Below are 26,959 nucleotides of genomic sequence, written 5' to 3'. Positions count from 1 at the left end.
AATGCATTCTTCCAATTCAGATGAGCCTGTGCAATGTTATTTCAAGTCAAAACTATACATATTATTCCTCAGTATGTTAGCATAAACCTGCACCATAATTAAGTTCACTTTCTTATGATGTGCATCATCACTTTTTGTTCATTTTCACAATAAGCCTTCTTAGGATAAATTCTAATTTTATATAAAATGATCTCAACAAATATGACAAAACAGTCTGAAAAAATACTATGAAGGAAAAAAGAGAGTAGGGGTATTTTTCTGTCAATGTACAGTGACAAGACACTTTGAAAATACTTTAATTTAGTATAACAAATCTCCCTGTCTTGCAACAAACTTATATCATTAGAATCTCTCCATAATCAGGAAAATATTTCCTTCCTGAAAAGTCCCAGAAGTTCTACATTCATGGCATATCCCATCATTTTGGGTCAGAACAGTAATATTTGATCATCACAATGTAATGTAATCAACTCTACATAGATTTAACTGTTATCATCAACAGACAGATTATCTAGTAATTTGTTCAATTGTTGTTTGTGAAACCTTTTGTTTGTAAGTTAGTTGCCATTTTTGCCTGCAAAACAGCACTGGCTATGAAGTGCTTTGAGAAACCTTGAGATGGGACAAGGCACCAACTCAGTGGTGACAATGCTTTACCCCATTGCTGTTTTTGAGACCTTGCTATGTGTGAACTGGCTGTCATGTTTCCCCATATTACAAACAATGAATACATTTTAAAAGTACTCATTAGTTGTGAAATGCCTTGGAATGCCCTGAGATTGTGAAAGCTGCTCTATTAATGCAAGTTTTTCCTTTCTTTAGTAAGTAAGTTCTTCCAATTTTTATATATGAATTTAAGATCCAAAGTGCACTTAATCACCTGTAACTCTTATCTCAAAGTTAAACGATACTTGTCCAAGAAGATTCTTCAGTACAACAGAATAAACTCCAGAGTCAGATCTCCGGCAAACTGGAATAATAAGCTGAGTGCCATCACTGGTACTGGTTACTGTAGCTTCCTCTGAGAGCAGATATCCATCTTTTAGCCAAATCACTTCAGGAGGAGGTGATGCCTAAGAATGTACATAGAAAAGTCCAAGCTTTAAACTTGTAAGTTATATTTCAAAGGCAAAAATACACAAACCAATTTATGGAGTTCCTCACTTCAAATGGTATTTGGATTCGAAATGAATTTCCTTCACTGATGATCATAAAACTTTCTAAAGATGCATTCATTATAAACTTGGGTAACACTGAAATGTAAGAAAGAAATAAAAGCATAACTTTGCAGAAAACAGAGGTAAATATGATTTGTAGAGTTTTAAAGACAGCAATGGTATATCTAAACAATAATAGACAGTAAGGAATGAATTATAAATATATACGTGGCTTTTGTTGGCTTTGATCCTATATGTAAATGGCTTAGTTAAAATTATATATCAGAGGCCAAGATCAAAATACATCTATTGTTCTGACCATCACTTATCCTTCAATCAAACCATTACAGCAAACTAATTGGTCATTTACTGCATTCCTGTGTGTGGAATAAGACTACGCATAAAGCGCCACATTTGTCTATATATTGACAGTGATTACACTTCAACAGTACATTATTGGCTAGGATGACTGAGGATGTGAAAGGCACTAACAAAGAAGCATTATTTGATTTAGTTTTGGAAAATGAAATGGGACAATCACCCAAAGTGAGAATAGGGGAAAAAATGGGAAATTGTGACCGTAACATAATTAGGGTCAGTGTGAAACTAGAAAAGGATAATTAAATTTTACATTTGTCGTGTGGGCGCATGTCCGACACGCCGGAATGTAAAATGATGCGTGATGACGTTGGGTGTGCATCCCAACGTCATTGAGAAGTTGCGCGATATTTCGTTCAGCGGGCGCGTGCTGGCGTCGGCTGCCCGCCCACTGATAATTGAAAGGCCTATTAAGGCCATTAACCAGGTAATTAACCTGAATTTTACGCTGCCCGTCCAATCTTACAGTTGTTGGGCAGGTGAAAAGGCCGAGTGGCCTTTACGTTTTCCACGAGTGGGATGAGGTTTCCTGAAGCTATTACAAATTAAATAAAAAGGTTCATTTGAACTTAAAAACACGTCCCATCTCATGTTTCATTGAATTTTTCTGTTCTTTATTAATTTTTTCAATAAGCGCTTCAAGAGATTGAAGCGCTCTTTCGCGCGCATGCACAAACAGCACGCTAGGCCTGGCTCTCCCTCCTTCCCCCACCTGCACAGGTAGCGCTCAGCGCTACCGCTCACGATCCACGCTGGGCGGGCCTTAATTAGCTCGCCTGTGTGAAATCGCTGTGCGGAGCCGATCGCGGGCGGTGGCCGGCTCCATGACCACCCCCGCCCGCTCCCGCCGAGCCTGCCCGACAAATGGAAAACCCTGGCCTAAGAGTCAATAATAAACATGCTGGACTGAAAAAAAAGAGAATCTTCAGTGCGTCAAAAAGAGATCTAGGCTTATAACTTTCAATTTTCGGGGCGTCATACTGGAGTGGGGAGGGGGGGAGGTGTGTGAGGGTGGTGGTTACCCAAAATATAGATGCACTGAGGGACCCCCCTGGAAGTCCCCATGTAAAGATTGCCTGGAAATTGCCTGAGAAGTTCAAACTTCAATTGGGCAATTGTCCTGTACTGGGAACCATCCAAAAATCCAATTCAAATTGCAAATTTCGGATGGCTCTGACTATTTTACACCAATAGTTACCCAAAGAAGGGTTACCCAGGAAACATTAGAAGAATTAAAGCCACTCCTAACTCCTGGGTAACTATAGTACTAACCCTCCCTCCCACACTCCCATGGGACCCACCCCAACCCCCACCAACCCACTGTGGGATCCCCCCCCCCCCAAATTCGCAGCACCCACACCGCTGACTACTCCCCCGATGCCCCATGGGACTCCCTAATGCCTGACCTGCCTATGGGAATCTCTGCTCACTATGGGAATGCCTGACTACACCCCACCTGCCTCCAACTGATCTCCACACCCCTGATTACCACCCCACACTCCCCAAATACTCCCCCTGACTCCCCACAGGACCCCCACCACCTCCGCCGACCCCTGACGGGACTCCAACCACCCCCGACCCCCGCAACTATCCCCTACCTGCCTCCGACTACCCCACCTATCCTCCAAACAACACCTCTCGCCTCCCAACTTCCCTCCCCAACCCCTCGACTATCTCCCGCCCTCTTGACTGCCTTCCTCACTCGCCCGACTACCCCCACATCCCAGTTGCCCTCCCCACCACCTCGAATGCCCGCACCTCCCAACTACACACCCACAATCCCTGATTACTCCCAGCCCCCAAATTCCCTCACCACTCGACCCTCTCCACTGACCACCTGACACCCTGCACTGACCACCCCCTCACTGACTGCCGTCCCACCCGATCCCCCACTGAACGCCCTCCCACTGACCACCTGACCTCCTCACTGACCATGCCCCCCATTCGCAACCCGATGCCCCTCCAAAGACCACCATCCCACTGACCAACTGACCACACTCCCCCCATTAACCACCCCCCGCCGACCTGCATACACCTCCACCAACACCCACCAACCTACTGTAACACCGCCATCACCCCCCCCACCATCCTACCTATTTAACTTCTCCCTGGCTTCTCAAAGTGGCTGGATCTTTAAACCTATCTACTATTGCTATCACTGTAAAAAAGGTCTTCCTTACCTTTGACTCAGCTGCCTTTGACACAAGGCCTCAGGGACCCGTTGCACTGCGCCTTTCTCACCTGGCTGGAGTCAGAAGCTCGGGTGAGAAAGGTGCGGCTGCCTTTCAAGGTAAGTAAATAGGAGCGGAGTGGCAGTGCAACTGTGATCACTACTCCACAGAATTTATGGCCTCCAGTGAACATTAAATGGGCAGAAATGTTAACAAAAAGATCAATGGGTTTGCAGTTGGGAATCTTCAAAAGTAAAATAGATAAAACCCAAAATAAATAAATTCCAATAAGGCAGAAAAGGGAGCACATCAGGAAATGACATTCCATAGATAAATGAGAAATTAAATGTAAGAAACCTTAAAAGGGAGGCATATAATAAAACCAAGGTGAAGATACCACGAGTCTACTCTTTACCATACGAACAAGGAGCAAGAGTAGGCCATTCAGCCTCTTGAGCCTGTTCCGCCATTTAAGAAGATCATGCTTGATCTGATAGTAACCTCAAATCTGCACCCTGCTTGCCCCCGATAACGGATCACCACCTTGCTTACCAAGGATCTAGCTACCTATGCCTTAAAAATATTCAAAGACTCCGCTTTCACTGCCTTTCCAGGAAGAGAGTTCCAAAGGCTCACAACCCTCAGAAAAATGTTTTACCTAACCTACATTTTAAATGGGTGACTCCTTATTCTTAAACAGTGACCCCTAGTTCTAGATTCTCCCTCAAGAGGAAACATCCTTTCCACATCCACCCTGCCAAGTCCCCTCAGGATCTTATGGGCAACATTTTCCCCTCATTGAGGGGGATGTGCAGCAGCGGGCGCGGGTGGGCAGGTTCCCGATCGGTGCCCCTGGTCGGGGTCATGCCGCCATTTTAGGTGGGCGGGCCAATTAAGGCCCGCCCAGCGTGACATCCGCCAGGAAGTGCTATACGCTCCCTGTGCGGGTGGGAGGGGATTCCCTCAGCCGGGACTGCGCTCTTTTGTGCATGCGCGCGGAAGAGCACACAGATCTCCCTGAGGCAAAGTGCTGCCTCAGGGAAATCGGCTCAGATATTAAACTTTAAATGAAGCTGAGAAAAATATTTTCGCTGCCATGTCCCCTCATTTGACACTGACACATGAGTTGGGACATGTTTCTTTTGAAATATTCCTAAATTTTTAAATCCCTCATGAAACCTCGTCCTGCCCGTGGATGAGGTTTCATGCTTTTTCTAAAGACCACCTGGCCTCCTTGCCCACCCACCAACCTTAAGGTTGGACGGGCAGGCCCATTAATTACCTTAATTACTTTTTTAAAGGCCTTAAGTGGCTGAGTCGGCTGCGTACCCGCTGAACTGACAATCTAAATGATGTGCGGTGACGTCGGGACGCCTGCCCAATGTCACCCCGCACCATTTGACGTGTCAGCGAGCGGGCCCCACCCCCGCTTGCCAACCGGGTGAACCTGCCCTATGTGTTTCAATCAGCAAAGTGACAGAAGGGGTCATCGAGAGTGCTATCAAGCAGCATTTACTCAGCAATAATATGCTCACTGACACTCCATTTGGGTCCTGCCAGGGTCACTCAGCTCCTGATCTCACTACAGTCTTGGTCCAAATATGGATAAAAGAGCTGAACTCCAGAGGTGAGGTGAGAGTGACTTCCCTTGACATCAGGGCAGCCATTTGACTGAGTGTGGCATCAAGGAGCCCTAGCAAAATTGAAGTCAATGGGAATCAGGGGGAAAACTCTCCACTGGTTGGAGTCATACCTAGCACAAAAGTTAGTTGTGGCTGTTGGAGACCAACCATCTCAGTCCCAGGGCATCGCTGCAAAAGTTCCTCAGGATAGTGTCCTAGGTCCAACCATATTCAGCTACTTCATCAATGACCTTCCCTCCATCATCATGTGAGAACTGGGGATGTTTGTTGATGATTGCACAATGTTCAGCACCATTCACAACTCAGATACTGAAGCAGTCCATGCCCATATGCAGCAAGACCTGGACAACATTCAGTTTTGGGATGATAAGTGGCAAGTAACATTTGCGCCACACAAGTGCCAGGCAATTACAACCTCCAACAAGAGAGAATCTAACCATTTCACCTACACTTTCAGTGGCATTGCCATTGCTGAATCCCCCACTATCAACATCCTGGGATTTACCATTGACCAGAAACTGAACTGGACTAGCCATATAAATACTGTGGCTGCAAAGCAGATCAGAGGTTGGAGATTTTGAGGAAAGTAACTCACCTCCTGACTCACCAAAGGCTGTCCACCATCTACAAGGCACATGTAAGGAGAGTCATAGAATATGCTCTCCACTTGCCCTGATGAGTGCAGTTCCAACTGGGCAATTGGGTTAGTTTTGGATTGGTCTGGTGAAGGGACGAACAGAGACATGTACTATAAACCTGTATCATTCTGTGAGCAGGTACTTCTAGATGGTTCCCTAGATTGTGTTCAGAAGTTCTGAACTGGAGAGCTAGAGCGCAGGGTCTACCATAAGGGAGGAAAAGGCAGTCTCTAAGCTGTCTAAACCACTTTGTGTTGACTTAGAGCAAATGGTGGTTGCAGCTGCAAGGGCCTGGGCAGGACAATGCTCTGAGAATGACTGCGCAGGGCCCAGTCCAAGCACAAACTAAGTTCTCCTACACTGACCCTTAAACATTGAAAGCCGCAATGCAGCAGCTCCTGTGTCCGTGTGCAATAAGCACGCATTAAATTTAAACTAATTGCATGCAACTCACCCACATATGGGTGAGCACATTTCTATTCCCATCCTCACCAGGTCAACTGCAAAACCAAGAGAACAGATCTGTAAAATCAGGTTTTAGGGACACTAAATTTAATCCAAGTTGTGTGTTTTAATGTAACTCAGATAAGAATAAAGCTAACTTATTAATTATCTTATTAAAAGTTGATCTACTTTGATGTGGCTGTGGGTCCATGTCTCACTCGGCACACAGAGCAGAAACATTCAAATCCTCAGTATTTCCCATCTTGCTTTAGCATACAGAACATATTCATCTGAAGGATTCTGCTGATCATACCTTTATATTCATGGCCAATGAATCATTACATTTTCTACTTCATCTTTCCCAGTCTATAGATAACACAATAAGGTGAAACTATTAATACAATTACCTGCTGGAGGCATGGCATAGACGTAATTGCCTAACTCTATGGGTTCTCCCATTCCACCATCATTGATAGCTCTCACACGTAAAGAATACGTTCCCATTTTTTTTAAGCCTTTCACGGTGTATGAAGCCAATCTCACAGAAGCAATGTTACATTTAGTCCAATTTGCACTTCCAGAAGATTTCATTTCAACCATGTACCCTTTAGGAACATCATTGCCCTGGTAGATTGGTGGAGTCCATGCTAGAGATATGGTTGAGTAGGTAGAGTCCGTTACTCTCAGGTCTCTTACAGTTCCAGGTGGCTCTGCAAGCAGAAGGTAGTGTAAAATTATCAGGCCACATCGCTACTATAGTTCGAGATTGAGTTTTAAAAAATTGAAGTTAAAAAATGTTTCAAATATGCTAAGCTTCTGTTTGCACTGCATTTCTGAAAATTGTATTGATTCTCAAAAGCATTGCAAATGCATAAGGTTAATTGCTTTACTTTTAAATATTGAGTTATTTTTAATTGTTTGAGTTGCAAAGTTCTAAGGTACATACATTTATTTTTGTCCAAGAAACATATGTATATAAATGAGGCTAAAACAATCCAGCCCCTGAGGCATCATTGGAGGTTTGATTCATAAAACATTGATTTGTTTTGCTCCTATCATGAGGTATTGCATGGAGGTGCAGCATTTTCACTCAAGAATGTAGGGATAAATAAGGAGAGACACACAGTGTAGCTCTTTACAAGGATGATGCCTGGACTGGAGAATTTTTGTTCTAAGGAAAGATTTGATAGGCTGGGGTCATTTTCTTTGGAACAGAGGCAGCTGGTGGAAGACCTAGTTATGAGGGCTCTAGATACTGTGGATAGAAAGGCCCTAAACCCCTTGGTCAAGGGGTCCATAACCAGCTGGCATAGATTTAGGGTAAGAGGTAGGAAGTTTAGAGGGGATTTGAAGGAAACATTTTTTCACCCCGAGGTTGGTGAGAAGCTGGAACTCAGTGGCTGTAAAGGCGATGGGGGGTTGGGGGTTGGGGCGGTGGGGGGGGGGGGGGGGGGGGGTGGTTGGGGGGTGCGGGCAACGGGGTGGTGGTAGGAGCAGAACTCTCATATCTCTTAAAAGTTCTTGGACATGCATTTGGATATGAAGTGCCATAACCTTCAAGGCTACAGACCTAGAGGTAGAAAGTGAGGTTAGGTTGGATGGCTACTTGTTGGCTGGTATGGCCTCCATGTGTCGAATGGCCTCCTTCCGTGCTGTAAATGTCTATGATTTTATGATCTATGATTCTCTGATATACCTACTGGTTGCTGAGAATATGACATTAGCAGAAGGCTGGATTCGATCCTGTGTGGGTTTTGGACCCCCATTTGGTCCCAGCACCAGGGTCCTGCAGCCTGTGGGATTATTCAGCCCATGATTTCACTCATAACACAAACAACTCGAAAAAGTGTTGGATCTAATTAGCTCCACTTGTAGGAATTATTATAGATTCACTCCTGTATATGTTATATTTGTTATTTTCTCAGCATTGTGCAATGTGATTTGTCTTTACTTCTTGCACTGTTTTATATTATTATGATGAATTATTATCCTTATTTGTAAAGTGCATAGAGGATACATACTCATGGGCTCACGAGCAAACACTGCTTCAGTTTCACAGCTGGGGTCTCCTGGACCAGAGGAGTTCACTGCGATCACTCGGAATTCATACTCCAGCCCTTCAACAACATCATTAACAATCCACTTCTTATCTATGGTAAAAATGGGAACAATCATTCTGGAAACCACTGCAAGTACTTAAGATGCCTTCTTGCCCTTCTTTCAGTTAATGTGGAACTAAATATAAATGTAATATTAAAATGGATGTTGGTTCTTAACTTGTAATCTTTCAGACTTTCAATATTCAGTTGATTGTTTTTTTATGTCTGTATGCCGGCATTTACAGCATGAATCAAGTTATGTGAACATTATGTTTTTCAATCAGCCAATCTTCATTAGGTTTTTACCATTGCAGCATTCAGAAAAAACTGATTCTTTAAACACAGACATGGTTATAAACACAACACAGACATCAAACTGAAGCATACAATTGAACACTTTCTTTTATATGAATACTAGATCTTAATATATTGACATTTTTTTAAAATCCAAGTTCAATTAAAAATGATTGCATTCAATCTTAAACTAAGACACTCAGTTTGTTCTAGCAAAATAACACTTGCTGATGTGAACATGTTTCTCTCCATAAGTGATCTTTAGAGGAAGTGACATTAAATATCAGTAATTTATAATAATAATTTTAACAGCTTAGCCAGGAAGAACAGTCTTATTTCTACTGATGAGTTTGGGATGTTAGGAGTAACTCCAGTCATTTTACTGGATCATCTATATTGCATACAAAATAAAGCCTAATTTTCTTTTTTGATGTAGGCTTTTTTGAGTATTAATGCCATTTTCTTACATAAAATGATCTACAAATGTGAAATAGGATTCAATATTAGTTACTCAGTACCATGCATTTAAATTGTTAAAAATTGTACAATATATTCTATGAACAGTTTAAGACTGTGTCTTTGTTATTACATCAAAGTGGCTGGGTACTGAGTCAAGATTTTACTGGCCCTGGAGAGATAGGATGGGAGGCATGGTGGCTGGTAAAATCCTGTTACAATTGCCAAGTGGGTCCCACACACGACTTGGGAGCCACTTTTTACCCTAATGTTGGAGCCCTGGTGCCCCTCGTAAAATTCAGCCCTTGCCATTACCTGTGACTGGAGTGTCAGTGACAGCACTCCAGATGTTGCTACCTGTCTTGCGCTTTTCTATGATATATCCAATTATTTTGGAGCCGCCAATGTTACGTGGTGGAGCCCATGACATTGTAATTGATTTGCTGCTTGCATTCAGGATGTTTGGTTTTTCAGGAGGTCCAGGAACAGCTGGAAAATACATTTGCACCAACTATTAAATTTGGTAGTTATTTTAATGAAAACTATTTGCACTGTCCTACTGTTAGATATAAATGTATCCATACAATGGCTGGGGTTTGGCCCAACATTACAAGAACCTACCTTTTCTCCCAGCTGCGATTTTATCCGATAGCAATGCATCACTTATGCCTTCTGAGTTCGCTGCCCAAACTTTGAATTTGTATTTCTTTCCATGCTCCACTTTGTCAAAAGAGAATGTTGTTGTTGACTTGTCTATTTCACCAATTTTGGTCCATGTAGTTCTACCTACCTGTTGTCTTTCAATTACATAGTGCTCTAAAGGTTTTCCACCATCATCTTTGGGTGGCTTCCACTTAAATGAAATACAATTTTCAGAACTTTCTAGAACTTCTACAGGCCCCTGAGGTGCCTGTGGTTTATCTGAAATAAGACACCAATAAAACCTTCAATAATTTATTTCAATCAAACTAAATGTTAATATTTCTGTCAGACCAATTAATATCCTGTGGCTAAAGGCTTCAGGTGATGTCAACAAAGGCTTAGTAGTTCATGGATATTTTTTAAAATCAAGACTTTATGGAACTTTGTAATGATGAGTTACATAATTAGTTAACAATTTAACAATGCTTATCTGAAGTTCTTGTTATTTCAACACACCATGGATAAAAGAAAATACACAAAATGGCCATGGCCCAAATCGTGGCATTTGCACCAGAGTCATGGGCAACTGATGCCCTCCAGTGCTGACTCTGTTGGAATATTCAGAGGGAAGCCACCTTGTCAGGATGAATTGGGGAAACCTGCACCGATATGTGTGCAGCTTGAGCATCCACTTGCCCCAAGCTTCTGGGAGATCTGGTCTCTGCTTCCAGGCCCAGCAAAGATGCCAGGGGTTGCCCCGCCGCTTACGCATGAAACATGAAAATTGGCCTCAAGCAATCCCTTTGATAAGAAGTTTGCATTAACTTTAAAAATAAATCCACCAATTGATATGTCTTAGAGGTCCAGGTCATGTCCCTGATTCGCAGCCCTTTGAAAGTTATCACTTGGATTCTTGAAAAGGCCTCTATATCTTTCATCACTTAGTGCACCAGCATCCATTTAGATCCTTGTGACAGCAAGGACATGGGAACTCCCAACATAGGGAGTCCCCTCAGCCCTTAGAGATGGGTACCTTAGGAAGAGATGGCTGTAAGTTCCAGTAGGGCTGTAGAATTTTGGCCCCAATAGTGCATTCATTAAAATGCATACTTTTCATTTCAAGTGGTTTGTCCAAAGCATCTCAAACCTCTGCAAAACAAAAAGATGCATTGTTTCTCTAGACAGGAGTTACCAAAACATTGTAGAATTGATTGAAACAACAATACATGAAACCATGGGCACAGGTTTGACATATCACTGTATTCAGTTTCTAACCTCCGGCCTGCTGAATGGGACTAGTTTTTCCCCCTTAGGTGAAGAAACCATCAAATGAGAAGTGTCCCCTGACCCATTGCTGTTTCCCACCTATTAGCCAGTCAGCCTTGGGGCCCTAGTAAGAGTAAACTTGTGGGAAGAGAGGGTTATACATCGTTATCATCACATCATCATCATAAGAGGTTGTGTATAATCTAAATAAAGTTAATATATAAACAGAAGAATAATGAAGCCAAATGCAATACTGAATATGGCTAAATATAACTTAGGCAAAAATGGCACAATAATATATTAGAGGAAACAGCGAGAAATTAATACATTACCGATGACAGTCAGGTTAATTTTTGCACTTGCTGTACCGCTTTCATTCTTCAATTTAATTGTCATCTCCCCACTGTCCTTTCTATTACACTTGGAGATTGATAATTGTGTAAAATCTTTACTGTTGTCGATGCTGATTCTGTTGTCTTCAAACAGTTCTTCCCCATCCTTTAACCAAGACACTTTTAATGGTGGCTTTCCTGAGAAGGGCACTTTCACTGTTGCAGTATGACCAGCTTTAACAACCGTGATTTTCTTTCCCAATTGGTCAAGCACATCCTGATCAAACTTTGGAGGATCTGATGTTAAACAGTAGCATTAAAGACAATAATTTACAATCATCTAATAACTATAAATTCAATTATACTACAATGTTTCAGCTTATGTCCAATTTTATGTGTTCTACCGATCAGTTCCTATTGCTACCACTTACTATATGGGCTCTTTTGCAGAAAAAATAAGGGCACATATACTAATAAACTGCTATATGAGTGAAGCTATTGAAGTTGGCTGGAGGAATTGATTCAGCAGAACTTGTAACAGCATTCAATAGGATCAACATTTGTTTCATAATTTATTCAATGGGAAGCACTTCAAAATGTCCTAAGAGACACATAATGTGCCATATAATATAAGTTCTTTCTGGAATTTATACATAGGCTGTATCTAAGTAGTGAAAAATAATAGCAAATATTATGTTTAAACATGCTAATGTTTGGCAGTTGTCAGCTTGCGCAGAATGCACAGCACTGAATAAGATTATTTCACCCAATTAGTCTATGTCAGCATTTATATATATGAGTCTGCTCCTACACTAATTACTTCTTCCCATCCTGACCTTCAAGGTAAAAATTGAAATAATTAACAAATAATGCAAAATGAAACAGATATCTCCACAATATAAACCCATGTGGGCACACTGATGGTGTGTCTGCAAATGATATTTTATAAATGTTCCTATACTCGAACAAGCTGAGTTGAATAGCAACACCATACTTTATCTGTCATTCATGCAGCACTAAACCACCAGATTTAAATGTGCTAATATGTCAACACACATGAAATCATTTGTTTCAAGCTTCAGTGGAAAATGAAAAACCGCTACACTGAATTGGTCAAATACAAAAAAAACTGTCAATTTGTTCTTAGCCACTTTGCAAGACCAAGCTACTAACTGCAGTGTTGGCTAAACTCCAGGCAATGATTTTAAGCCACACCTGCAAGCTCAGTGGAAGCATAAAGGCTATTCAATTTTCTTTGCAAAATGCTAAGATTTCAGGAACCAACGTGAACAAGTGAAAATCTGGAGCATGAAATGTGCATACATCAGGTGTTTGAATATGTTGGTGACCTATGAGTCACATTGTAAAGCAATTTATTGTGTTAAGATTCGTACACCCTGTAAATCTGTAAATTTACCATTCTATACTTCTGGTGTTGTTATTTCATAGGGAAGAAATATATTGAGAGGAAGTATTTCTGTTAAAGGACTAGGTTAGATTCAAATTCTCTTTTTCTTACTGTTGTGCATACTTGTTGGTTTACTGTGGATTTGAATTGAATTGCGTGCCCCAAAAATTTCATAAACATTGTGATTTACCTTCAACAAACAGAGAAGCTTCAGTTTTCCCTCCATCAGCTTCAAATATATATGTCCCTGAATCATCTTCCTGGACTTTTTGTATAGTCAATTTTTGTACTGCTCCCTCCTTAGTAGCTATTATTCCATCTCCTGAAGCAATCTACAATCACACAAATGTCAACAAATATAGGCAAATTCTAAAAACTTCTAAAGTACTTTTAAGAACAAGAACAAATGAGTTGTGGTGTACCTGCATCCTTTCATTGTAAATTCCAGAGAGTAATGCAAAAGATTCTCTGTAATTAAATCTCAATATAACTGCTTACCAAGTCCCTTTTGGTTTTACATGCCCACAGTCTATTAGTCATCACACTCCCACCAGCAAAGGTATGAAAGGTAAGGTATCATCATTTTCTTCTGTGAAATGCATCACTGGGCAGTAGCTTAATAACTCTTAATGCAATCATTATCACGGATCAAAATCCTGCAATTCTCTCCCTAATCACATCGTAGGAATATGAACTGCAGTGGTTTGAGAAGGTAGCACACCACCATCTTCTCAAGAGTAACTAGAGATGAACAATAATGCATTGCCAACAATGTCCAGATCTTGAAGAATTACCTAGAAAATAATCACCTGAATCTCCTCCCTTCTTTACTTCAGTAGAGGCATTAGCTGGTTATAAAGTACACAGAATTACTTAGTGATTACAGCACAGAAACAGATCGGGATTGCCAATTTGAGATCTCAGCAAGTGCAATATAATCTCTTGGTTTGCTTGCAGAGGTTAGCATACACTTTAGGTATTGTTGGATAGTATGGATCTTCCTCTGATATTTGGCGGGGTTTTGGCCAAACTCCATGGACAATGCCCCGTTGTTGATGAATCTGGAATTAATTATATTTGCTATAACTGAAACCAGCACATAATACTATGAAAACTCATACTTTATTCTCTAGCTGATTAATATAATTTCAATACCTTGATGTTGCCTTGCCTGTTGTGGAACTCCACAGCTGCCATGACAACAATCTACTAATTCAGGAGAGCTCAATGATCAACCCCTGTTATTTTGTATGATCCAGTGTCGTTCAAGAAGGTATATTTAACCCAGAAACAATAGTGACGCCTTGGTATCCAAGAGACTAAAATCGGAACATATGACAATAGCATGAAGAACATTCTTTTGTCTGCTGTTGTAATAAAGTTTTCTTTTAAGTCATTGACTCAACAAGCTAAGAAGTTTGTTATTAAACACAGCTTTGAAAATTGTTTTTCCAGGGAAGACTTTCATCATTCTGTTTAAGTCAGTTCTAATTTGGTTTGCATTAAGACCTACCTGAATCTTGTGTGTGAAAAGATACCCCAGTGGACTTTCTGGACTACTCTTATTTTCATAAGAATTTATAATTCCAATTGCAAACTCAGACTGTCTTAGGGACACCACAATTAGTAGAGGAGGGAAATTGGGTGAAAATCAAATCTAAAGGGATGGTGTTGTGTTCCACTGTTGAGTTGCTTTGCTCATGAACGCTATTGCACACCTATCTAATGGCTGGTGAGTTGGCAACAATATACTGCAGATGCAGAGATCAATATAAGATGAAGCACATACTATTTCTTTACACAGTTAACAGGGCACTAACATGATGTGTGCTTCTTCAGCCAGACCCTACTCTTAAACTACTGCTTAACATTGTAGCCCACACTACACAGCCATTGAGTCATACAGTCACATGGTCAATCTGCTCACATTCTCTTAAAGCTGTATTGCACCTCAGATTACCACAGATGGGGACAATTAAAAGGCAATGTCACACTGGGGTGGGTGGGTGGGGGGTGGTATAGGGTGGTGGTGGATGGAGGCTCACACACACAGACTAATCAAAGCTGACATAATCATATTCACTGGATCATGCCTTTCAGCCAATGTCCCAGGCTCCTCAATCACTGGGTATGTCCTGTCCCACCAAAGGATAGCACAGGACAGATCCGCCAGAGGTGGCGCCACAGCAATACACAGTTTGGAGGAAATGGCCCTGGAAATCCTCAATATTGAATTAGATCAAAGCTCTACAGTGCTGCCAAATTCAATTGTGAATGGTGTGGACACTTAAGCAACTGACAGGAAGAGGAGGCTCCATGACCATCTCAATACTCAATGAAGTGGGAAACCAGCATGTGAGTGCAAAAGACTGTGCAGGAACACCTTCACCTTGCAATCATCTTCAGCCAAAAGTACCAAGTGGACGATCCATCTCAGCCTCCTCCTGAGGTCACAACCATCACAGAAGCGATCATCAACAGTGCTATCAAGCGGCACTTGCTTAGCAACAGTCTGCTCACTGACGCCCAATTTGGGTTCCGCCAGGGCAACTCAGCTCCCGACCTCATTACAGCCTTGGTTCAAACATGGACAAAAGAGCAGAGCTTCCGAGGTGAGGTGAGAGTGGCTGCCCTTGACATCAAGGCCGCATTTGACCAAGTGTGACATCAAGGAGCCCTAGCAAAACTTGAGTCAATGGGATTGGGGGGAAAACTCTCCACTGGTTGAAGTCATGCCTAGCACAAAAGAAGATGGTTGTGCTTGTTGAAGGTCAATCATCTCAGCTCCAGGACATCACTGTAGGAGTTCCTCAGGGCAGTGTCCTGGGCCCAAACATCTTCAGCTGCTTCATCAATGACCTTCGTTCCATCATAAGGTCAGAAGAGGGATGTTCACTGATGATTACACAATGTCCAGCACCATTAGCGACTCCTCAGATACTGAAGCAGTCCATGTTCAAATGCAGCAGGACCTGAACAATATCCAGGCTTGGGCTGACAAGTGGCAAGTACATTTGCACCACACAACTGTCAGACAATGACCATCTCCAACAAGAGAGAATCTAAACATTGCACATTTTTGTTCAATGGCATTACCATGACTGAGTCCCTCGCTATCAACGTCCGGGAGGTTATCATTGATCAGAAACTGAACTGGACTAGCTATGTAAATACTGTTGTTACAAGAGCAGGTCAGAGGCTAGAAATCCTGCGACGAGTAACCTCCTGACTCCCCAGAGCCTGTCCACCATCTACAAGGCACAAGTCAAGAATGTCATTGAGTACTCCCCACTTGCCTGGATCAGTGCAGCTCCCACAACACTCAAGAAGCTTGACACCGTTCAGGACAAAGCAGCCCACTTAATTGGCACCACATCCACAAACATTCACTCACTCCACCACTGACACACAGTAGCATCAGTGTGAACCGTCTACAAGATGGACTGCAGGAATTCACCAAGGCTCCTTAGAGAGTGTCTTCCAAACCCACGACCACTACCATCTAGAGGGACAAGGGCAGCAGATAGATGGGAACACCACCACCTGGAAGTTCCCCTCCAAGTCCATCAGGGGAGGCAAAGGTGTAGTGGTATTGTCGTTAGACTAATAATCCAGAGAGACAGGGTAACGTTCTGGGGTCCTGGGTTCGAATCCCGCCACAACAGATGGTGGACTTTGAATTCACTAAAAAAAAAATCTGGAAATAAAAGTCTACTGATGACCAGGAGCAGCACTAGGTGATGTGGTGCTGTGGTTGATTCTTAACTGCTCTCTGAACAAGGCAATTGGGGATGGGTAATAAATGCGTAGCCAGTGATGCCCATGTCCCATGAATGTGTGAGGAAATCAAAATCTATATAAATCTAAAATAATTTCTATTGTAAACAATAACTGTAATTTACTAACTCAGTTTTATAATCTTTCAGTAAAAAGAAATTGAACTACCTTTGTACCATCCTTAAACCAGGTGCCTTGTGCATCTTGATTTGCCGTTACACAGCAAAGTTCAGCAGCCTGTCCCTTTCGAGCGCTCACATCTGAAAGTTCGCTTTTAAAACGCCGAACTAGCTCTGTGATAATGCACAAGAAAATGAGATATAAAAGTAAAATGTTTGCCGTAAATTAGAAATTAATCTGCATTTGAATAGTTCACATTTTGAATGTGAAAGTGTATTTTCCTCACATTACAATATGTTAACTCATTATATAAATCATGTCTGAGTTTCAGTTGCATTCTCTGTGCATATTGAAATGCTCATGTCTTGGCGATATCTGCTTTTGAACAAAATTCTAGTTGAGGTCAAAGCTTTTTGATAACTCTTCAGATGAAACAAGTATTTATAATTCAAAGTTACTGTTACACCCTAATGAAAGGTCAAATATTTCCCAATCTATAGTTCTGGAGTGTTCATTTTTCAATGCTCCCAGATTTCTTTAGCTATATGTGGGGAAATTATTTCAAGTGCCATATTAAATATTCCCAGATATTTTGATATTTTCCCCTGTACCTAATACGAATAACATGCCTTACCTCCATACAATATATGCAGCTATAAATATTTCATCTCAAATGCTGTGCCAAATTATTAATATCAAGAGCATTTGTAAAGTACTTTGACCTGGGGCAGAATCTTCTGGCTGGCGTGCGGGTGGCGGAGCCCGCATGCCAGCGCTTAAAATGTCACGTGCTGACATCGCGCGAGCGTCCCAACGTCAGCGCGTGGCATCGCGATATTTCGGTTGGCGGGCGCGCTATGCAGCGGGACGCGCGCCCGCCATCAATTAAAGGCCTCGTTAAGGCCCTTAACTTGCCAATCGTTGAGGATTTTGAGGGGCCCATGCAAACTTCGGCTCGGCGCACGGGCCCAACGGGCAGGCGGGTAGGTGATTTTTTTTACAAACCTCATCCAGTGGCGGGATGAGGTTTGATAGCGGTTTTAAAAACGTTTAATAAAGTTTTTGTTTATTTCATTAACATGTCCCATCTCGTGTGACATTTTCATATGAGGGGGACATGTTAATGAATTTTTTATTGTTCTATTTTTTATATTTGCCAGCCTTTCAGCGATCTCCCTGAGGCAGCACTTTGCCTCAGGGAGATGAGCGCTCTTTCCCGTGCATGCGCAAAAGAGCGCACTCTGACAGTTGGGGAATCCCCCAACTCCTCCCCCGCCCGCACAGAAAGTGCATAGTGCTTTCTGTCGGGCGGCCTCCTGGATGGGCCTTAATTGGCCCGCCCACTTGAAATGGCAGCGGGGCCTGTTTCGGCGGCGGCGATTGGCTGCCCGCCCGCCGCCAAGCTGGTGGGGCCTGCCCGCCCATCAAGGGCAAAATTCTGCCCCTGGTGTTTCTTCCTGGTAGCATTTTTTTCAGCACAATACACCCAAAATTGCGCTAACCAGTTCCAATTATTGTGCAATTTCAAACACAAATTGAGGCCAGCACAAATCGAGATTCTGTGATTTTCTTGAACCAGTTTAAAGAGCACTGCGCTGGAATCCAGCCCTGTTCACAAATCCCGGTCACGCCCCAGGTCATATTTAGCACCATTGTGAGTGTGCACGTACTAATTGCTCCCACTTGTAGACCTTTGCAGCGATACTTAAAATGCAGGTTTTTTTTAGGTGCAAGTACATTAATAAGCATGTTTTTAGCAAAGAAACTGACTGCTGTCTCTGATATAACTAGTAAATTATTCTGGATCGATCTTAAAGTCATTTTCAGCTATTTAAAATCAGGCTACTCACAGGTGGTGGTCCAGACACTGATTAAAAATGCTTATTTTTGTGATAAATTGATTTTTGAGCTGTACTAGTAAGACTGTGACAGTTTACCACTTAAATATATCAAACAACTTTTTAAAGCAATTTTAAAAATTACATGCTAGCATGGCAGATTTTGCCTTCAATAATATGTAAATAAGCTCAAACATTGGTTCAAGGGATGAGGAACCTCAGTTATCTAGAAAGAATCAAGAAGTTGGGACTGTTTTCCTTGGAGAAGGTTGAGAGGAGATTTGATAGAGGTATTCAAAAACATGAGGCATCTGGACAGAGTAGATAGGAAAAAGCTGTTCCCATTGTTGAAAGGATTGAGAACAAGAGGGCACAGGTTTAATTTAATTGGCAAAAAAGCAATGGCAACATAAGGAAAAACTTTTTCACACAACAAGTGGTTAGGATCTGGAATGTACTGCCTGAAAGTGTAATGGAGGCAAATTCAATCAAGGCATTCAAGAAATAGTTAGATTATTATCTCTAAAGGAAGAATGTGCAGGGCAAGGTGTAGAAGGCGGTGGAGTGGTAAATTGCTCCAACGGAGAGCCAGCATGGATATGATGGGCCAAATGGCCTCCTTCTGTGCTGTAACCATTCTGTGATTCTGAAAGTACAATTACAGCCATGGGTTCTGTCCCTTTCATCATACTTTATAATTACAAAAATGTACCATTTGACTCATTTCTTGAAAGGTTTGTCCTAGTTCCCTTACCTTTGTTCTTGAGGTTCTGTTCATTGATGTCACTTTCAGAAAGTTTTCCTTTTCTTCTTCTAGCACTCCCACTCTGGTGTCTCTTAGATGCATCAGAAGTCGACAAGTCTTGATTACTCCCTGCCATGGATTCATTTAGGTTTGACATTTGATCTTTTCCCAGTAAACCTTTTTGGTTGCCCAATGATAGCGCATATCCACCTTTTGCAGACCCATCACTGCCACTTATGTTTGATAGATCACCTGGCATTCTTAAGGCATCAATGTTATTAAGACCAAATTGACCATTATCACCTGTCCCAGCACAGGTGGAGCCACTGTACCCTGTCAAAATATCTTTGTCCTGATTGGAAACATCTGCTAAGTTATTTTGCATTGCTCTCTGCTCTGATGTGTCCAATCCATTTCGGCCACCTTTTCCACTGCCATACATTTTGTCACTACCACCCTTTCCCATTCCTTCCAACCTGCCCTTGCCATCTTTTCCCATTCCGCCCATTTGGCCCTTGCCATCTTTTCCCATTCCGCCCATTTGGCCCTTGCCATCTTTTCCCATTCCATCCAATCCATCTTTGCCATCTTTTCCCATTCCATCCAATCCATCTTTGCCATCTTTTCCCATTCCACCTATCCTGCCCTTGCCATCTCTTCCCATTCCATCCAATCCATCTTTGCCATCTCTTCCCATTCCATCCAATCCGGCTTTGCCACCACTTCCCATTCCATCCAATCCATCTTTGCCATCTTTTCCCATTCCACCTATCCTGCCCTTGCCATCTCTTCCCATTCCATCCAATCCATCTTTGCCATCTCTTCCCATTCCATCCAATCCGGCTTTTCCATCTCTTCCCATTCCATCCAATCCATCTTTGCCACCACTTCCCATTCCATCCAATCCATCTTTGCCATCTTTTCCCATTCCACCTATCCTGCCCTTGCCATCTCTTCCCATTCCATCCAATCCATCTTTGCCATCTCTTCCCATTCCATCCAATCCGGCTTTTCCATCTCTTCCCATTCCATCCAATCCATCTTTGCCACCACTTCCCATTCCATCCAATCCATCTTTGCCATCTTTTCCCATTCCACCTATCCTGCCCTTGCCATCTCTTCCCATTCCATCCAATCCATCTTTGCCATCTTTTCCCATTCCATCCAATCTGGCTTTTCCATCTCTTCCCATTCCATCCAATCCATCTTTGCCACCACTTCCCATTCCATCCAATCCATCTTTGCCATCTTTTCCCATTCCACCTATCCTGCCCTTGCCATCTCTTCCCATTCCATCCAATCCATCTTTGCCATCTCTTCCCATTCCATCCAATCTGGCTTTTCCATCTCTTCCCATTCCATCCAATCCACCTTTGCCATCTTTTCCCATTCCATCCAATCCGGCTTTTCCATCTCTTCCCATTCCATCCAATCCATCTTTGCCATCTTTTCCCATTCCACCTATCCTGCCCTTGCCATCTCTTCCCATTCCATCCAATCCGGCTTTTCCATCTCTTCCCATTCTATCCAATCCACCTTTGCCATCTTTTCCCATTCCATCCAATCCGGCTTTTCCATCTCTTCCCATTCCATCCAATCCATCTTTGCCATCTCTTCCCATTCCATCCAATCCGGCTTTTCCATCTCTTCCCATTCCATCCAATCCACCTTTGCCATCTTTTCCCATTCCATCCAATCCGGCTTTTCCATCTCTTCCCATTCCATCCAATCCATCTTTGCCATCTTTTCCCATTCCACCTATCCTGCCCTTGCCATCTCTTCCCATTCCATCCAATCCGGCTTTTCCATCTCTTCCCATTCTATCCAATCCACCTTTGCCATCTTTTCCCATTCCATCCAATCCGGCTTTTCCATCTCTTCCCATTCCATCCAATCCACCTTTGCCATCTTTTCCCATTCCATCCCATCCGGCTTTTCCATCTCTTCCCATTCCATCCAATCCATCTTTGCCACCTCTTCCCATTCCATCCAATCCATCTTTGCCACCTCTTCCCATTCCATCTAATCTATCTTTGCCATCTCTTCCCATTCCATCCAATCCATCTTTGCCATCTTTTCCCATTCCACCTATCCTGCCCTTGCCATCTCTTCCCATTCCATCCAATCCGGCTTTTCCATCTCTTCCCATTCCATCCAATCCACCTTTGCCATCTTTTCCCATTCCATCCAATCCGGCTTTTCCATCTCTTCCCATTCCATCCAATCCATCTTTGCCACCTCTTCCCATTCCATCCAATCCATCTTTGCCACCTCTTCCCATTCCATCTAATCTATCTTTGCCATCTCTTCCCATTCCATCCAATTCATCTTTGCCACTTTTTCGCATTCCACTCATCCTGTCCACGCCATCTTTTCCCATTCCATCCAAACCACCTTTGCCATCTTTTCCCATTCCATCCAACCCACCTTTGCCATCTTTTCCTATTCCATCCAATCTTCCCTTGCCATCTTTTCCCATTCCATCCAATCGGTCTTTTCCATCTTTTCCCATTCCAACCAATCCACCTTTGCCATCTCTTCCTATTCCATCCATGCTGCCTATGCCATCTTTCCCCATTTCATCCAGCCTGACCTCACCATCTTTTCCCATTCCACCTAATCTCCCCATACCATCTTTACCCGTTCCATCCATTCCAGCAAAACCACTTTTTCCAAAGCTATTTAAGCTACCACTGTCGACTTTTTCCTTTCTGTCATAATCACCATGACCATTTTTGGTAGCACCATCCAATCTATCTGTTGAGGAACTCAGAAAACCTTCTCTATCGAAGTTAATGCTGTCATCCTTTGATGAGTCGTCACTTTTTCCCTTCAGACCATCTTTAGTTATTAATTTTTTGTCATGTAGTGAACTTCTTGTGCCTCTTAAATCATCTTTGCTTGCATCATCCAGCTGTTTCGAATGAATATCTGAAGAGTCCTCTTGGCTATGTTCAGGATCCCTTTTTTTTCTTCTTAAAAGTGATGAGGCAGTTTCTTTACTTTCTAAAATGGGAGTTAGTTTACATTATTAGTTAATATAATAATTACAAAATCATATTAAAGAAAATAAAAGGCAAGTTATCAGAAAAAATGATGAAATTACTTGAATATGAATAGCTATCTAAGAGAGTAAATGTGTAAAATGTTAGATTTAAACATTGCAAAGGCTTAATAAAACAACTGAAGTATTTTGAGGGTTTTACACTATAAGTTAACAAAGAAAGCTAACTCTAATTAGGTCAAATTTCAGGATATTTTACCAGACCACTCTGCTATCTTACACACATACCACCCTCTTAAGAGTAGCTGATGATTTTCATAATTTTTAAAATGATGTGAGCATTTACCTTCTGCTCCCTCCCTTTAAAATCTTCGATTTTAATTCTGCCATCTTTTTTCTATTTGTCTTTTGATGCTCTCCTATGCTTCTAACATAAGTGTTATCTAATTATGTCCCCTGGCATAGGGCTCTCCGTTGCATTCATGCTTTTGAATTCTACCTTGTTGTTCTGGCATTGTATTCACCTCAGACTCTGGGTGTCAACAGTTTAAAACCCATCTCCTGTCCATTCCTAAGTAACTGTAGCCTTACCATTGCTCCTACCTTCCCTGTACCAGCCTTTTCCACCTCTCGGGTAATATGAGCCAGAGTGCAATGGTGGGCTGGTACGAATGTCAGATGTCAGTTATAATGATTTCCTCCTGACATCACCTGCTCTGTGATGATTAGATGAAGGGACGGTTACATCAAAGGTAATGGAGTGAAATGCAGGATCAATCATAGAGCTGGTGGGATGAGGAGGAGTTAGGGGTGGAGGGAACTTGGAACAGGGAAACCCAAGGTTTCCTTGTAAGGCATAATACAGCACTTCTGCCTCTCCTACCTAACAAGAAAACTAAAAGACGTTTATAAAAATTTACTTTGCTGGTTTCTTTTGTGCTGACTGCTATTCCTGATAGGTCTGGCTGAGCAGAAATGCCACCATTGCCCTCTGTGCAGGCCTTAAGTTAAAAGAGCAGATCGGAATCCCAGTGATGTAATTGGAGTCTGATTTTCATTTTAAGGGAGGGCCAGATGGCTTGGGTATGCTTCCTTACCGTCATAGTGTAATATTGAAACTATTCAGATCAGAGCAGGAATAGTTTGCTAAAGTAGATTGGGAAACTAGACTAAAAGATATGATTTAACGTTTCAAGTCCGTATGACTCTTCTTCAGAGCTCTGAAGAGTCATATGGACATGAAACGTTACCTCTGTCTTTCTCTCACAGATGCTGTCAGACCTGCTGAGTTTTTCCAGCATCCTTTGTTTTTGTTTCAGATTTCCAGCATCCACAGTATTTTGCCTTTATAAAAGATATGATGGTAGATAAGCAATGGTGAACATTTAATGAAATAATTCATTAGTCACAATACATTTCATTGAGGGATAAAATTTCCACAGAAAAAGTGATCCTACTGTGGCTACTGAGAGAAGTTAAGGATAGTAATAGATTAAAAGAAAAAAAAAGAAATATTGCCAAAAAGGATAGCAAGCTTGGGGATTAGGATGGATTTAGAAATCAGCAAAGGATAACCAGCAATTGATAAAGAGGGAGAAAATTGAATTTAATAGTAAATTCACAAGAAATATGTGAACAGATTATATGAGCTTCTACAAGTATCTACAAAGGAAGAGATTAATGAAAGTAAATGTGGGTCCCTTAGAGGTAGAGACAGGATAAATTAGATTGTAAAATAAGGAAATGGCAAAGATGCTAAGTGTTTTCTACTTGTCTCACAGTAGAAAAAACTTTTTAAAATAACACAAATAATGGGAAACTAAGGATCACATGAGAGATGGATGACTTTTTTTTCTTTTTATCCTCTAAGGGAATGTATTTTGTTGTGATTTATAAATTATTTCATTAAATGTTGGCCATTGCTTATCATCATATATTTTAATTTAATTTCCCAGTCTGCCTTAACCAAAAAGAAAATTTGCCCAAGTATGCCTTACCCACAGGAGTTCAGGGAGGTGGCTCACTATAACCTTCTCAAAGGCAATAAATGTTGGCCTTGCTAATGATGCTCACATCCCATGAATGAATAATAAAAAAAGAGGAACTTAATTAATATTATTAAAGAAAAAGTACTGACGAAATTCATGGGAGTAAGAGCCTATAAATTTATTGAAGACCTCCATCCTCGGCTTTTGCAGGAGTGGCGACAGAGCTGATGGATGAATTTGTTTTAATTTTCTAGAATTCCCTAGATTCTAGAACAGTCTCCATGGATTAGAAGGTAGCAAGGGATGGTGGTAGGTAATGTGAGCCAGAGTGCAACCATGAGTCAATCAGGCAGTGGCAAAGCCAGTGGTGGGCCTACCCCTGGAAAAGACCCCGGGAGCAGAAGTGTCACCTACCGAGAGATGCCTTGTGCTCAGCAATGCCACTAGGGAGACCAGGGCTGCTGCTGAAAGTACCGGCACTGGAGTCCCAGGATCGTGGAATGACCCAGACCATAGGTACGTTATGTGGAGAGAGGGGAAAGTGGGCCCCCCACTTCCCGATGTCCAGTCTCGATTGGGCACCGAGTGCCTTTGTTCGAAAAGAACTCTCCCCACCTCCCATGGCGGTAGACAAGCCGGCTGCACCATTTTAGCTGCTGTGCATGCTGCATGGTGACAGGCTCACTTGCAGCTGTGTTAATATGAACGGCGGGATGAGGCTCTTAAGTGGTCATTAATTGGCCACTTAAGGCCCTCAATTGGCGGCAGGGTAGGAAGGTCAGCCATGGGCCTTCCTGCCCAGGACTTAATTCTAGCTGAGGCTGGAAGGCAGTGAAGTTCAGGTATGCCACTATCCTGCTTAATTAAATTCCCTTCCTGCATCCAAGCTCGTCACTGGAAAGAGCATAAGATTTTGCCTATAGACAGGCTAATTCAGTGAGCAAGAAGTTAACAGATGGACAATAATGTGGCAAAATGAGAAATTGTTCACTTTGGTAGGAAGAATAGAAAATCAGAATGTCTTTTTAAAGGGTGGGAGACCAGTAAATGTTGATAGGGATTTGGCGTTCTTGTACATACATCACAAAAAGTTAATGTGCAGGTACAGTAAGTAATTAGGAAGGAAAATGGAAAATTAGTCTTTATTATAAATGGGTTTGGAGTATAAGAGTAAGGCAGTCCTGCTGGAATTATGTAGGGTTTGATGTGATCACATTTGCAGTACTGCATTTGCAAAACTGTACATTGTGAAGTTTTGGCCCCTTTATTAATGGAGAATATACTGGTTTTAGGAGAGGTGCAATAAAAGCTTCACTAGATTGATACCTGGGGTGGGAGGGCTGTGTTATGAGGAGAGACCAAGTAGAAAGGACCTAGGTTCCCTGGAGTTTAGAAGAATGAGAGATTAGTTTTTTTTATTCTTTTATGGGATGCGAACATCGTTGGCAAGGCAACATTTGTTGTCCATCCCTAATTGCCCTTGAGGAGGTGATGGCAATCCCCCTTATTGAACCACTGCAGTCTAACTGGTGCATGTGCACCCACAGTGCTGTTAGGAACGGTGACATAGTTCCAAGTCAAGATGTTAAGTACCTTGGATGGGAACTTTCAAGTGGTGGTGTTCCCATGCACCTGCTGCCCTTGTCCTTCTAGGTGGTAGAGGCCTTAGGTTTGGAAGGTGCTGTCGATGGATGTTTGGCCAGTTACTGCAGTGTATCTTGTTTATAGTACACACTCCTGCCAGTGTGCTCCTAGGTTTTAAGGGTTGAATGTTTAAGATGGTGGATGGGGTGCTTTATGCTAGATGGTGTTGAGTTTTTTGAGTGTTGTTGAAGCTGCACTCATCCAGGCAAGTGGAGAGTATTCCATCCCCTGATTTGTGCCTTGTGATGGTGGACAGGCTATGGGGAGTCAGCAGGCGAGTTACTCACTACATAATTCCCAGCCTCTGACCTGCTCTTGTAGCCACAGTATTTATATGGCTAGTCCAGTTAAGTTTCTGGTCAATTATATCCCCCAGGATGTTGATGCTGAGTGGTTCTGCAATGGTAAAGCCATTGAATGTCATGGGGAGATGATTAGATTCTCTCATGTTGGAGGTGGTCAGTGTCTGGCACTTGAGTGGTGTGAATGTTATTTGCCACTTATCAATCCAAGCCTGAATGTTGTCCAGATCTTGCTGCATATGGACACAGACTGCTTCAGTATCTGAGGGGTTTCAAATGGTGCTGAACATTGTACAATCATCAGTGAACATTCACACTTCTGACCTAATGACAGAGGAAAAGTCATTGATGAAGCAGCTGAAGATGGTTCGGTCTAGGACACTAACACCTGCAGTAATGTCCTGGGGCTGAAATGATTGGTCTCCAGCAATCACAGCCATCTTCCTTTTTGACAGGTATGACTGCCACCAGTGAAGCATTTTTCTCCTGATTCCCATTAACCACAATTTTGCTAGGGCTCCATGATGCCACACTTGGTCACTGCCTTGATGTTGAGGACAGTCACTCTTACCTCGCCTCTTAAATTGAGCTCTTTTGTCCATATTTGGACCAA

At 42.3% G+C, this 26,959-nt stretch overlaps 1 protein-coding gene across 1 annotated transcript in view; it reads right to left on the bottom strand.

The window, feature by feature from the left end:
• The window catches only part of LOC144684081 (uncharacterized), a 62,746-nt gene that overhangs the window by 10,068 nt on the left and 25,719 nt on the right, over positions 1–26,959 (bottom strand). Inside the window, exons 12-21 of the mRNA XM_078547797.1 lie at positions 19,418–22,414; positions 16,874–16,998; positions 13,119–13,260; positions 11,521–11,817; positions 9,902–10,201; positions 9,596–9,769; positions 8,453–8,581; positions 6,839–7,141; positions 1,165–1,253; positions 881–1,073 (exon numbers count right to left, since the gene is read on the bottom strand). Of these exons, the coding sequence (XP_078403923.1) occupies positions 881–1,073; positions 1,165–1,253; positions 6,839–7,141; positions 8,453–8,581; positions 9,596–9,769; positions 9,902–10,201; positions 11,521–11,817; positions 13,119–13,260; positions 16,874–16,998; positions 19,418–22,414 (4,749 nt within the window). The remainder of the gene's footprint in view (positions 1–880; positions 1,074–1,164; positions 1,254–6,838; positions 7,142–8,452; positions 8,582–9,595; positions 9,770–9,901; positions 10,202–11,520; positions 11,818–13,118; positions 13,261–16,873; positions 16,999–19,417; positions 22,415–26,959) is intronic.

The sequence above is a fragment of the Cetorhinus maximus genome, chromosome 8, assembly GCF_964194155.1.
Source record: "Cetorhinus maximus chromosome 8, sCetMax3.hap1.1, whole genome shotgun sequence".
Lineage (NCBI taxonomy): Eukaryota > Metazoa > Chordata > Chondrichthyes > Lamniformes > Cetorhinidae > Cetorhinus > Cetorhinus maximus.
Note: the sequence above shows the minus strand (reverse complement) of the source record. Positions and strands in the feature narration are given on the sequence as shown.